The sequence below is a fragment of the Adelges cooleyi genome, unplaced genomic scaffold, assembly GCF_023614345.1.
Source record: "Adelges cooleyi isolate 19-005CV unplaced genomic scaffold, UGA_ACOO_1.1 ACOO_flye_CR_arks_rails_tigmint_CR_PRNA_108, whole genome shotgun sequence".
NCBI lineage: Eukaryota > Metazoa > Arthropoda > Insecta > Hemiptera > Adelgidae > Adelges > Adelges cooleyi.
This window is the reverse complement of record NW_026095761.1, coordinates 892,021-906,903: the sequence shown is the minus strand read 5'-3', so window position 1 is coordinate 906,903 and position 14,883 is coordinate 892,021. Positions and strand designations below refer to the sequence as shown.

At 27.4% G+C, this 14,883-nt stretch overlaps 2 protein-coding genes across 6 annotated transcripts; one reads left to right on the top strand and one right to left on the bottom strand.

The window, feature by feature from the left end:
• The first annotated feature begins 183 nt into the window (after window positions 1–183).
• Window positions 184–11,605, top strand: LOC126837651 (peroxisomal acyl-coenzyme A oxidase 3-like). 5 transcript variants are annotated; one of them, XM_050571587.1, is made up of 19 exons: window positions 184–375; window positions 4,485–4,635; window positions 5,265–5,498; window positions 5,627–5,881; window positions 6,351–6,435; window positions 7,120–7,254; window positions 7,435–7,593; window positions 7,663–7,809; window positions 8,284–8,431; window positions 8,498–8,672; window positions 8,736–8,851; window positions 9,186–9,349; window positions 9,461–9,583; window positions 9,655–9,775; window positions 9,840–10,079; window positions 10,138–10,292; window positions 10,353–10,488; window positions 10,566–10,720; window positions 11,173–11,605. In XM_050571587.1, exons 5-19 carry the CDS (start codon window positions 6,361–6,363, stop codon window positions 11,266–11,268), a joined length of 2,145 nt encoding a protein of 714 aa, XP_050427544.1. In that variant the 5' UTR covers window positions 184–375; window positions 4,485–4,635; window positions 5,265–5,498; window positions 5,627–5,881; window positions 6,351–6,360; the 3' UTR covers window positions 11,269–11,605. The 5 variants fall into 5 exon arrangements, with proteins under 5 accessions (XP_050427544.1, XP_050427552.1, XP_050427571.1 ...); XM_050571595.1 differs by lacking the exon at window positions 4,485–4,635; XM_050571614.1 differs by lacking the exon at window positions 6,351–6,435 and having other exon boundaries at window positions 187–375.
• LOC126837671 (beta-1,3-glucosyltransferase) lies at window positions 11,512–14,729 on the bottom strand. Its single transcript, XM_050571625.1, has 10 exons — window positions 14,484–14,729; window positions 14,306–14,412; window positions 13,933–14,015; window positions 13,751–13,859; window positions 13,286–13,425; window positions 12,940–13,099; window positions 12,546–12,681; window positions 12,175–12,331; window positions 11,841–12,105; window positions 11,512–11,775 (listed from the first exon to the last, which is right to left on the bottom strand). Exons 1-10 carry the CDS (start codon window positions 14,551–14,553, stop codon window positions 11,635–11,637), a joined length of 1,368 nt encoding a protein of 455 aa, XP_050427582.1. The 5' UTR covers window positions 14,554–14,729; the 3' UTR covers window positions 11,512–11,634.
• Between the last annotated feature and the right edge of the window lie 154 nt (window positions 14,730–14,883).

Genomic DNA, 14,883 nt, shown 5'->3' with positions numbered 1-14,883 from the left:
TTTTATTATTCCAATGGACATTTGTTCCAACCACCTTTTTTCCGCTACACTGTTATGCCAACAGACGTTTTGTCCAAATTGAAATTGTTCCAATATACATTTGGTCCAAGGCTATTTCCTGTCCGTCCCAACAGCTTAGTATGGACGCGAGTCGCGAGACGCTAAGACCAAAATAAATATATAACACAGTTGACACGACAATGCCATTTATACGTAACTCTTTTAGTTACTTCAAAAGTGTATCGTCATCGGTAATTACAATCCATTTAAATGACGGATAAAAAGTTAATGTATCAGATAAATATTTGATGATCGACATAGTTTTCGAACAAAAGCCACGGTCTGTATTGGTGATATTTGGAAATACTACTGTTGGTATGTACGGGTTTAAAATACAAAAGTTAGGTACCAAGTATTTACTAAAACTAATATTAATAAAATAAATACGCCCAAGATGGAACTGATTAACGTTACGTTTTTATTTCCTGCTTTTAAGTAATTTAAAAACTGATTTAAAATCGTTATGAAGTTTACTTGTCAACCTACGAGGTACTTTTTTGATATCTTTTTTTTACTATGATACGTTTGAACATTTTATAACATTTCAAGTTTTAAAATCAAATTTGTAAAGGGTTAAAATTGAAAATTGAAAAAAGTGCCTTGTAGGATCTCAAGTAAACTTCATGACGAATTTAAATCTGTTTTTAAATTACTTATTGGATTACTGGTTCGGCCTATGCGATGGATAAAAAATGTACTATTATATTAACTAAAATGGCTTTAACTCATAGACAAAATAATTTAAATTAAAAAATAACATCATGTAGCTTATACAAATTAACCGGTAAATTAATTAACATGGTCGAAATTTATTTAAACCACTATTTTGTTAAATATTGCCTATACAAAACTCCTTAAAAATGGTCGGTATTGAATCCTCATAATTAATAATGTACTTTTACTGTGATGGTTAAAAACTATAAGTACTAATATTATAGTTATTTATATTTAATATTTGAGTATTTTGAACTAGCAACCAATGTCAAAACATTCAGATTTAAATTTATATTATTAATATATTATCTTATAGTAATCACTAAAAATACTTTAGAATAGATAAATCGAATTATATATGAACATTTAAAAATAATTATATTTAATCATTTATGGTAGGGGTTTTATTCAAAATGTAGGTAATTCTTATGAGAAAAAAAACTGTTTAGGTACCTGAAAAAAATATATAAAAAGTATTTTTTAAGTCGATGCATTATACTTTTATAAATTTGTTTATAACCAGGCGCGTAGCCAGGAATTCCAAAGGGGGAGTGTTATCTAAAATATTTATTTCAAGTATAACCTAACAAAATTTTATATTTTTTTGAATCTTACAATCATACAAATTTGTAATGTATACATAAATGAAATTTTCATGCGACGGGTTTTAATGGATAGTTCATTTATTATTTCTTCAGTGGTTAATATTATGTCACGATGGATGTTCATAATCGCCAATGCCTTTTAAGCGATTTTCACCTGTTGTGTTTCTTAAGTACGTTGTCAGACGTCGTAGAGTTGAAAACGATCTTTCGCTACTTGCCGTTGTCACCGGTAAAGTTACTAATATTGTTAGAAGTTGATAAATAGTAGGGAATATTTCTTCATTATACTCATTTAAAGCTTCTAAAGCATTCTGGGGAGTTTTCTTCTTTATCTGTTGACCAGAAGGGAAACTTAGGCCAGGACTGATAAGTGTCCGACATTTTGATCATAATATTTTTAGATAAGAACTCTAGTAGTCGCAGATCGAACATTGCGAGGTATAGGCCTACGTGTAACCAGTCTATCTACAGCCGTGCAAATTACTACCACCCATAGACCTATAAAGAAATCTTTATAGGTCTATGCTACCACCGAACGGCCGAACAGTTGTTAAGTGTTATGTGCATAGTACTGTACTTACCAGTAGATAACACAACGTTTCAAGATAATGTCTAAAATAATTTCAATACAATATAGATCATATGTAATCTAAGGAATACATATAATGCAGCTACACAGCTATTATTTATTTACTAAATAACAATCAATAATATAGATTGTAGGAATGTGAAATCATAACACAGCCGGGGGGGGGGTGTTACAACACCATAACACCTCCCCCCCTCTTTACGCGCCTGTTAATAACAATTGTTTAACCAACAAAAATGGGCTTAATTAAATTAACTTGACCATTTTCATATTATAATAATGAGTTACTTAGTCCCTTCATAAATTAAATTACTAAATCATAAATGGGTTTCTGTGAAAAAGAGCGATATGAACCAAAACTGCTTGGCTAACATATTTGATTAATTTTTACTTCTTTCAAATATATTTACATAAAAATATAAAAATCAATAACTCTTTTAGTACCTACTATTTAAAAGTAAGTAAACTAAATGTTTAAAACATCATATAACATAAATCATTATATGAATTACCTACCAATATATCGCTGCCCCGGTAGAACAATAATTCAATTGTAAAAATTGAAATTTTACAGGAGAACGAAAAAACCAAATTATTTTCACTAAAATGTTATTGGATGTAATTTTAATGGAATGGGAATGCTTGGGAAATTATTACAACTACAGTTACATCGTTTTGCGAGCTTATGCCTTCGATATATTTAAACACATTGAAGCATTTAGCCCATTTTACCAAATTTTGCTGTTAGGTCATTGCAGTTGTTCTACCGGGGCGGCGATATTATGTATGTAAATAATACCATATACAATTATTATTTATATAGTTTATATTGGAAGTTATATTTTTGGAAACATTTTTGGAACACTTAATCCAACGTTTGTTTACTTTTGTTCCGATGATACTTTGTGCCAATTATCTTTTTCTCGAAAATGTTTAACTTCCATGAACGATTGTTCCACAATACTTTGTTAGGGTGGGTAATAATTGTTACACAAATTTTTTCTTCCGATGAACATTTGTTCCAAATGTTTTGTGGAACTAAAGTCTATTGAGACAAGAGTTTATTGGGAGATAAGATACATGGAATAATTATTATTTGGAACAAATGTTTTGCGGAAGGAAAGTGATATGGCATAACAATGATGTATATTGTTAAGTAATTTAAATTATGATTTATGTTATAGACGTTATAAACCTTTAGTTTTCTTACTTTTGAATAGTACTAAAAGAATTAATAATTTTTTATATGTTTATAAAAATATATTTAAAATAAATAAAAATTAATCAAATACGTTAGCCAAGTAGTTCTGGGTTATATCGCTCTTTTGCACACAAACCCGTTTATGATTTAGTAATTTTATTTATGAAGGGGCTAAGTAACTCATTATTATATGATAAGGGTTAAGTTAATTTAATTAAACCCCTTTTTGTTGGTTAAATAATTGTTATCAACAAATTTATAAAAGTATAATGCATCTGAATTAAAAAATACTTTTTATATATTTTTTTCAGGTAAACAGTTTTTTTTCTCATAAAGATTACCTACATTTTGAATAAAACCCCTATCATAAATGATTATACATAATTATTTTTAAATGTTTATATATGATCGATTTATTTTTTCTAAATTATTTTATATTATATAACTAATTTTACATTTTATAAATATAAATATTACATTATAAATAATTAAATTAAATTTATATTAATTGTGTAAATTTTTATTATTGACTGTGAATGTGTTTAGCGTTAACTTTTAGTTTAGTTCTTACGAACATTCACGGTAGCAGTAAATTTATACACTTCTTCTCTTCTCTACTTAAGGCCTCTTGTAGTTGCAATCTGGATCTCATTGTTATGTTTACCTTCATTACTTGTTTGAAAATTAAATTTCCATTGCTTATAAATCATCTCTTATTACTAAATTTATTAATATATATAAACGCTTATAAGGCATCATCGTATACTGACATATTGATTCAAAATTGTTAAAAGATATTACGCATGTATTACAAGAATTTTTCATAATTAACATATTGTGCAATTTGAATAAACTTTTATATTTAAATATTATTTGGGCTGTTGTTTTTTGATGATTATATAAAATGATTTTTTAGGGATGGGGGTAGTGAGGCGTCTCCTTCGATCCACACCTGGTGCATGGCTAATACCTACTTATATGGTTTCGTTCATTACTTATATACACAAATAATAGCCTTTCATAGAAAAGATGTTAAACTATAAAACCAAAAAAAAAATTATTGAAGTCGGTTCGGTAGACATTTCAGAAAGTGACTTCGCGTTTTAGTCTTTATTTGAAAAAAATTGACGCTTTCCGTTCGCCTTAAGATGATATACTTACTAGGGTGGTCTGTCTAACTAATAAAGGTGGATAATTATAACAAATTAAGCTTCATGCCAAAAATGATCAGTAGGTAATCACATTAATAACTTTTAGTCAGGTAATTTTTTTTATGGTATAATTATTAACGTATCCAATTTTTTCTGTGTTATAGCCATTTTGGTAGTAAAAAATACTTCTCAGAAAATTGTCTCACAGCTTATAGATTGGTATGAATTCGATCACTTTATTTATGTTTGAAAAAGAAAGACTTTTTACAGGATGATTTGACTACATTATCAAAAACGACAATATGAATTATACTGGTTTGTTGATTACGTTTGATTCGTCTTTATTTTAGCATTTCATTCTAAGAATTAATATGTAATGTTCAATGCGTTCAACATTATTTTAGTTAATAACAATAAGAAATTCATAGGTATATTGGAAAATAAATGTATGTATCATAGATATCATTCATATCATATTATTTAAAGTATGTATTATGTACATTTAGGCATCTAATGTAACTAGCATAGCCAGTAATATTCTGTTATGCTAAGAATATTGTTGTAACATTTTCATGTTAATAATTGAAGGGCACAGGAGAAAAACGGTAGTTGTCAAATTATGAAAATTTTTTCTTTCAAATAGTTTTTTTTATTTATGTCAATAGATTGTTTAAATAAATACATTTATTGTTAGAGTAGCATTTAATGTGATTTTTTTAATCTTATGTAAGAGGTAGAGGAATTCACGAACTTTGTTTTTGCTATACTCTAAAACTTTCATAATGTGACAACTACCGTTTTTCCCCTGTGCTCTTCAATTAATATCCAATACCTATAATACCTATAATACTTATAACATATAAACTGATAAGCTGTTATTTTTTAAACCAAAAATGTTTTGATCCCATAAACATTTTTTTCATTTAGCATTTGTTCCAAAACAGGATGAATTGTTTGTTGGAGCAAATGTATTGTGGAACAAACTCATTTGAAAAAAAATGATCATGGGCCAAATGTATATTGGAACAATTACAATTTAGACAAAACGTCCGTTTGCATAATTGTTTAATGGAAAATAAGGTGATTGGAACAAATGTCCATTGGAACAAACCATACTCTTGGATAAAAGTGTCTTTGGAACAAATGTCTCACGGAATGAAAAAATTGTGGAACAAAAGGTAGTGATCCATACTGTTATGCCATATCATTTTTCTTCTACAAAACATTTGGAACAAATGTTCATTGAAAGAAAAAATTTGTGGAACAAACTTTACCCACCCAATTTTAAAAACTTCGTTTCTGGTAGGTGAACTATAATCCAACACTGAAGTCTGAACACTACAAAAGTCAGAATCAGTAGTATACTCATAGACTACAGTAGTATACTTGTCTGTGGTCAGAATGGTGTAGACATACCAAGGTGAAAGTTATAATTATGGATTTCTCGTTTTCATCAGTCATCCAAATCAAATATTAAATAAGTTATTCGTCTTTATATTTTTTGTTCATCACTACAAAGTCTCTTACAGTTGAGGACAATTATTATTTTCAAATATTCAAGGTATGTAGTTATCTGGTATAATCTGTTATTATTGTAATGAGTTTTAATTAACTTGGTTCTTCATAAAAATATAATGATAACATTCAAGGTAATATATTATAACATAATAATTTCAAAGAAATTTTGACAAATCATAATAATTTTTTTAATAATAAAATAATTAAATTTAATGGTATATTCAATAGGGAATTTATTATTTTAGGAACCATTATTATATGATAATAATCCCTCATAAGTCATAATAATGATAATATAAATAATATGAGCATATTTAATTAGAAGAAAATAATGTTCATGTCAAAAGTAATATTTGTTTAATTATATTATACAATAAAAAATTATAAAAATCAATTATATATTTAATATAGAGCAAATTATTTTGGGTAATAACTTTCACTTAAAAAAAAAAAGAAAAGCGTTTAAATGTTATATTGTTTGGTAGACATATATGTTGTTTATTTTATTTTAGAGACCAAAGTATGTATGGATTCAGAAATAGAGTAAAACTGATTTTGCAAAGCAAATGTATTTCAATTAGCACTAATAAACCAAAGGTAATTTTCAATGGTAAACTTTGTTATTTAATCAACAACGTGATTTATACATTAATCTTATTGGTTGTATAGTTGTATCCTTTCTTTAAAAATAAATGGGTTCTAAAATATATTTAAAATCATATATTTTCTTATAATATTTGTATATCTATGTATTTATGAACTATTTATATATCTAATTATCTTATTTTAAATATTGTTCATCAATATTGACACATTTTTTAGTCATATATATTACTTTATATTTATAGGTTATAGTGTACACATTTTTTAACCTTACGACCTATGAATAAATTAAACTACGAGTTTTGCATAATAAGGTTGTATACCCTAACTAGGTTTAAAAATGCTATAACATTTATAGTGTATTTAAATTTATATAATATTTACGGAAACGTGTATGAGTCATAGTCTAAATTGTGTTGTTCCCTAATTGTTTTAAAATTGGTTTGCGTTACTCAACAAACAACTAATAACACTAGCTGTAAACATCATTTCATAGCTGTACTGAGTAAACATATAAAATTGCGTTGTACTAAGCTTTAATTTGTACATTACTGTTCAAATATTATATGTTAACTACTCTTTATGTATTATGATAAATTACCATGATTTTTAAGGTTTTTTTAAAATAATTTTATCTTAATTTTACTAATTATTATTATAATTATATGTTTTTTTCAGTTAAAAATGAATTCGTGCTCAGATATTTTGAAAGAGTTTGAATCCGGTCCATTAGATTTGTACAGAAATAAATCTACTATAGACTGGAAAAAAATGAAAGTATTTATTGAATCTGAACAAATTTTGCGTTATAAGGTAACTATCAAAAACATTATTAGTTCAAATCTCAGCCAAAACTATAAGTTTTAATGCAATTTGTGCAAAACTTATTTTTGTCATAACACTATCGATGAAAACTATATATTATATTACATTTGATGTAACTTCCCTACCTACTAATAATACATATTGAACAATTTTTTAAATTTAATTTAGATGAAAGCGTGGAGTATATTTGAATCTGATCCATTGTTTAATCATTCGGATGAAACTTTAACATTAGACGAACAACGACGTTTGGCATTGATGAGAATGTATAAAATTGTTGAAAAAAAAGTATTTCCATTTGATGAAATAATGTCTACCCCAAGACTGGTATGGAAATAAATAATTATTGTTTTAGGATTATCTTGTTACTATTAAAAAAAATATTTTGTAAAATAGAGTATGACAAAAATGGTAACTATGTTTCAATATTGTCCTTCTATGGCTATAAAAGTGGGGCTAACTTTTGACATGTTTTCAAATGTGATTTTTGGGATGGATAATGGCAGAAACTCAGAAATCTATCAATTGGCAATTGAGGGAAAGGTAATAACGTTTTTATTTATATTACAATATATACATGTTAAGGTCATAAATTATGAACATAATTTTGTGTAATAATATATTATGTTCGATTGTTTTTTTTTTTAAGAAATTGGGAAATTTAAACTTTTTCAAAATTTAAAACTCAAATTGCTTTACATTACACATAGTTGAGTAAATTGGAATAAGGTTTATACGTCTGACAACGACAAAACCATCAAACTAAATGTAATATACATTTTCATGTATTTATTACAATGTTTACACATTTAAAATGTACGCTTTTTTAAATTTGACCTCCTTGAGGGAAAATACAATTTTTTTTGTAAAATGCATATTCTTTATGTAAATTTTACAATTTTTAAGTTACTTAAGGCCTATTAAGCTTACATATTCATTAAATTGAACTAATTAACAAAAAAAAAAACATATTGGGTTTGCCCCAAAAACACACCTATTTTATGTATTGTTTTATAGGTTCCTGGTTGTTTTGCTCTTACAGAAATTTCTCATGGTACAAACACAAAAGCAATGAGAACTACATGCACTTACGACAATAAAATAAAACAATTTATTATGCATACGCCTGATTTTGAGGCTGCCAAATGTTGGGTTGGGAGTTTAGGTATGTTTTCATTTCAATTTCAACAAAAATGTTGTTTTATTTAATTTGCAAATTAATATTTTGTAGGAAAGTCTAGTACACATGCAATAATTTGGGCTAAACTGATAATGAGCAATGGTGATGATCATGGGTTACACGCTTTTGTGGTCAAAATACGAGATGTAAAAACTATGTTACCATATTCGGGTGTCATAGTTGGAGACTTAGGAGAAAAAGCAAATTTAAACGGTGTTGATAATGGGTAAAATTAACTTTGTAAACTATTAAATTAATTACTATATTAATGTAACTCTTTTTAAAATAGTTTCATAATGTTTGACAATTATCACATACCAAAAGAAAGTTTACTGAGCAAAACAGGCGATATAAACGATGATGGCCAATATATTTCACCGTTCAAAGACAAATCAAAAAGATTAGGTAGGTATTATTATCACGGTTCATGAATGTTTAATTATACAAATTGCAAACTATAATAAAAATTAGTATTATTTATTTATTTTACAAATTTTTTAATTATGTGTTTAATGTACTCCTCTATTGAGCTACATCTGTACTTGTGCTTGGAATCTTTTGTAAATTTATCAGTATTAAAATGTAATCAACAAAAATTTTAATTTTTGTATTATAAGGACAATATTAGTAAAAAAAATTAACGAAAATGTATAATTACTACTTGGGTCATTCTTGCATCGCTGCTATTGGCATGTAATATAATACTATATAATAAAAGTGCATAAAATTGCCTGTGCAGGTGCTTCATTAGGCAGTTTATCGGCAGGACGATTAGGTATAATAAATATATGTGTATCTTACATAACAAAAGCCGTTCCAATTGCCATAAGATATACCGCTGTAAGAAAACAGTTTGGTCCTACCGACGGTGAAGAACTTCCGGTGTTGGAGTACCAACTTGTGGTAAATACAAAATTTTTGATAAAATGTTAATATCTATTTTAATGTTTTATATTTCTAAAATATAATTCGATTTTGATTGATTCTTATAAATGAGAAATATATTTTTTTCAGCAATGTCGATTGATTCCATTATTAGCAGCTACTTATGCTTTAAAAATATATGGTGACTATGTTGCCAGAATGTATGAATCGTTCCTTTTTGAAATGTTTTCAAATAGTGGTTCTGAAAGGCTTGTAAGAAGCTACAGTTCTTAATTATTTTTTAAAATGATCAAAATTGATTGTATATAATTAATTATTTTCAGCGATTGTTAGGCGCTGAAATTCATGGAATTTCCAGTTGTACTAAACCTGTAGCTGCATGGACAGCTCGGGATGCTATACAGGAGTGCCGAGAAGCCTGTGGCGGACATGGTTATTTAAAAGGTATGTTTTATAAAACATGAAGTGTGTATCAATAATTTAAATTTTTTTTTTTTTTTTTTTTTAGCTGCTGGATTTAACGATCTACGCAGTGCAAATGATGCTAATTGTACTTACGAAGGCGATAATAATGTATTAATACAACAAACGAGCAATTGGCTTTTGAATATTTGGTCAAATTTAGCAAATGGAAATAAAAATGCTTGTGATACCCCTTTGGGTTCCATTGAATTTCTTAAACAAGCCAACTCTATATTGCGAGGAAAATTTATGATTTCCAGATTCGATGAAGGCTTTATTCATACCAGTAATCAAAATTATTTGGGTGAATTAAAACTCTACTAATATATCAATTTATTTACTAGATTTATTGTCCTGTTTTCAATGGATAATATGTTATTTGTTGGAACGAACAAGCGAAAGAGTCAATTTATTAAAAGCTCAAGGAGTGTGTAAATTTACAGCTAAGAACGAAAGTCAAATGTTTTTTGCTCGTGATTTATCGATTGCTTTTGCTGAAGTAATCAATTGAAAACATAATACAAAAAGTTTTTTTTTTTATTAATTATAATGTTTTCAGTATTTAATCCTAAAACAATTTATTGAAACTACTACGTCGCCAGATTTGGATGAATCTCACCGGTCTGTTCTTCATAAATTAGCATCGCTGTATGGATTTTGGCTAATTGAAAAACATTTATCTTTGATGTATGAAGGTAGGGTTTCGATAGTTAAATTAAAAAATTAACCATTACTTGAATATAAATTCATGTTTATTTGATGTAATGTAAAGGTAGCTATGCTAACGGTCCATTAGCATCTGAGGTCATCAAAGAATCTATAATAAATTTAAGTTCAAGCCTCCAAAATGAAGCTGTTACTCTTGCTGATGCGATTGCACCACCTGATTTCATATTGAATTCTGTTTTGGGCGCTTCAAACGGAAAGGTAAATTTTTAAGTCTATTTTGGCATATAAACTATTACTTGCTCGATTCGATTATTTTAACATTTAATTATTATTAACTGTTATTGTAAATTAAAATTGAGAAATAATAATTTAAAAAATATATAAATTTAAACAATATAATAAGTATAAATTATTTGAAACACTAAATAAAAATATATTTTATGTAATTAATTGTTATTTAAATAAAAAAATACCAGGGGATTTGAAATTAATTTTATCACTTATAGTTACAATAATTCCTAAAGATTTGTAACATCTCCTATCCCAATATGCTCCACTATTGTGCCCTGGCTCTATTGGAATGGCTTTTTATTTATTGTTATTTGTAATCTTGCATTTTTTAAAATACAAATAATAATAGGTGTGTAACTATTTGTATTTGTTGTATTCTACTAAATATAAACTATATTAAATTTTGTTTCATTTTTTAGGTTTATGAAAATTTAAAAAATGCATTGTGGAGACAGAAGTCTACATTCGAAAGACCCGCTTGGTGGAATGAGATATCAACAAGATCAAAATTATAAGTTATAATTTAAAGTATACATATATGAAACATGTATACTAATTTCAAATTAAATATTTAACTTATAAACCATTTAAGAGCATAGGAAAAAAACCATTTAAGTCGCTTTTTTCAAAATGGTGATTTTGGGTTCATAATATTAGTTTTGACGTATGTACTGCAATTTTAAATATGTTTTTCTTATATTTATAAAATAAGTAACTTTTCTGGTTTTTTCTATCAATATCACTTGTTTTAAATTTAATAGTTATATTTTATTATTATTGTTGTTATTTTTACAAAAATGTTATTTCCATACAAAGTAGTTAAATAAATAAAGCTCTTTATAATTTGTTTAACTGGCCTTGCTCGACTGTTTTTTTGTTACTTATAGTTCATCGTGTCCGAATGAAGAATCTTGATAAAGCCAATAGCGGTAGATTCGTAACGGATCGACTCCATCGTGCTTATGAAAAGATACTATCGGATAAGTTTCTAAATATTCATCGGCATAATCTTGAGGTCTTGCCTATAAAATAGAATACAAATTTAAGCAAATTAATTTAATAAGAACGTTCCGACATTTAAACCAACCTGATGAAAAACTGGAGAATGTACGACTGTAGCTTTTAGAGACTTTAAACATATTCCCAAGACCATATCATCTGGTGATTGAGGACTACCACACTTACATTTGGTCAACTTGTGGACTAAATTCATGCTCAACACTATACCGCCACCTCCAGTTATGTAATTGTACCCTAATGACGGAGTTCCTTGAACATTATAACCATATCTTTGTCCAAGAGCTATTACCTGTCCGTCCCAACAGCTTAGTATGGACGCGAGTCGCGAGACGCTAAGACCAAAATAAATATATAACACAGTTGACACGACAATGCCATTTATACGTAACTCTTTTAGTTACCTCAAAAGTGTATCGTCATCGGTAATTACAATCCATTTAAATGACGGATAATAAGCTAATGTATCAGATAAATATTTGATGATCGACATAGTTTTCGAACAAAAGCCATGGTCTGTATTGGTGATATTTGGAAATACTACTGTTGGTATGTTCGGGTCTAAAATACAAAAGTTAGGTACCAAGTATTTACTAAAACTAATATTAATAAAATAAATACGCCCAAGACGGAATTGAGTGAGACCAAAAGAAAATTCCGTACAAGACTGTTTTTTTGTCTCATTTAAGGTCGCATTGCAAAGTGGATTGGCCAGACCACACACAAGTTCCGTCTCGGGTTTCACTGTATATGAAAATACTATTTAGATAATAACCGAGTTGATCACTGAAATATTCAATATGTACAGCTTCTCCACCCCATGTCGATTTTACAACCGGTATTCTGCTTTTGTGATATTGTTCGCAAGTTTTTACAGCGAAATATATTGAACCTTTTGCGACTTTGCGTTCCTATAAATAAAATACATAATATAGGCAAAAATAGTATACACAAAATACAGAAAGTTGTTTAGTATGAGTAACAACGAAAATACAAAAGTAAAGTTTTTTATGTTGATAAAAATAGAAAACGACAATATTAAGAGAAATGACAAAAAAAATGTACGGAAAATATTACTAAGTAGATATAAGGAGGTCTAATAAATAATAAATTAAATCTTTCAAATGGATCATTCTAGAAAATACAAAGTATTTTTATTTGATACTTACACATTTATATCTTTCAGTTTGTGGATGAACCACACAGGTGCTAGATTGTTTTAGACAAAACGTTAACGGCATGTGTTTGAGTTTGTGGTCAATTAGTTGTGCGAGTTCAAATGATGCATCAATTGAAAAGGTAGCAGACGGTTTCATCTTATCTACCACACTATAAAGTAATTAAAAAATAATATGCTTAAGTAATAACATTAAAAACTGTTGGAAAAAATATTTTTTTATTTAAGCTCAACATTCACCCAAAAGTATATGTTTTATTGGGTCAAAGCATACCAAAAAATATCCTAGGTTATTGCCAACTTTGACTTAAAATCTAATTAAACTTTTAAGTTCTAACCTTGACAATAGTTCCATAGACATGAGAAATCCCGCTGCAAACAAAGGGTAAGCCAATCTTTTGTTGTCATCGTCTTCGAACAGGTAATGGTGAACAATAGATGGGGTTTTATCTTTTAATCCATATCCCATCCAGACGGGCTATGACAAACAAGTAAGTATTTAATTTAATAGTATTGCTATAGCAAGAATTTTTAATAAATATTTTATTATGATAAATTTTGATAGAAGGGAGGAAAGAGAAATTGTAAAACGAGTTACGGAGATTACAAAAGAGGTAGACTGAGGAAGAAATGACGATAGATAGAGATTTGTATGAAGACCAGATTTGGCCAGCTGACTCCGTTTAATCAGAATAAGGAAAAGCATGAATAGAGGATTGTATAATAAATAGAATATGGTTTATAAATAAAATAAATAATTGGACTTGCAACATTTTACTATAATAGTTAACTGAAAAAGTTACTTGGTTATGATCGTATACGCTTATTAGTTTCAACAGATTTCCATAATCAACATATGAGTTTTCTTCGCAAAACAGGAACCACTTTGCATTTGTATTTCTATCAATTAATCTATAATGTTGTAAAATGCAAATTAATTATCTAATAATAAAAATGTAAAGTAATACATTATGAAAATCATTACGATTTAATTATGGGTATAATTGTCCAACTTCCATCATCTGGAAACTCTTCATGTAACAATTGCACTTTTCCAAGTTGAGAATTCTAAACATATACTAATTATTATTAACATAATAATTATAAGAATATATTATATAATATTGTTGACAGTTAAAAAATGTTGTATGTACAAAATGAAGATTTTACAGAGTATCTAAATGGTTTTCCTTTAAATGTATTTACAGTAGTTATTTAACACATTTCTTTTTAACTATATAGTAGTTACATTGTAAATACTTGAAATTTATATATTTTTTTTCAACTAAGTCCTCAATATAATAAATAAAATTAACTAAATAGTACAAAGTAACATTAAAATAAAAACGTTTACCCACATGTATTTGATCCGTTTGAGATAAAATAAGTTTCTTCAAGTTAGTAGCTAGGTTTACACTATAATTGTTATTTTGACTTAATATTGTTATAACGATATCAGACGATTCTAAAATAAAAGTTTTAATAAAAATAGACTATATTATAAACAATTTATTTGTACTATTACGACCAACTTACTCGCTTTGTGAGGAAACACTATTAAAACAATAAATACTGAACACAAACAATATAAATTGTTGAGCAACATATTAAAAATATTGTAATTGTATTTAAACTTAATAATAATGACTAGAAGAAAAAATAAAAACTAATTAAAACTAAACTATTTCATTTGTTATTTGCAACAGAAAAATTATTACAAAACTTTAAAAACATAATATATTGAACATTTTTTAGAGAATTAGGAATTCTAAAAAGAAAGGCCGGCGTTTTGTTTGTTTGTTTGTTTACATCAGACGATTTCTTTTGTGATTAAGAAAAGGGGTAGCGCCACTTTTTCCAAATTGCATGCGTTACTACTACCAAGGACCATTTTTTCCATTGTACACTTTTTCCAATGACAAGTTTCTTATCAGAT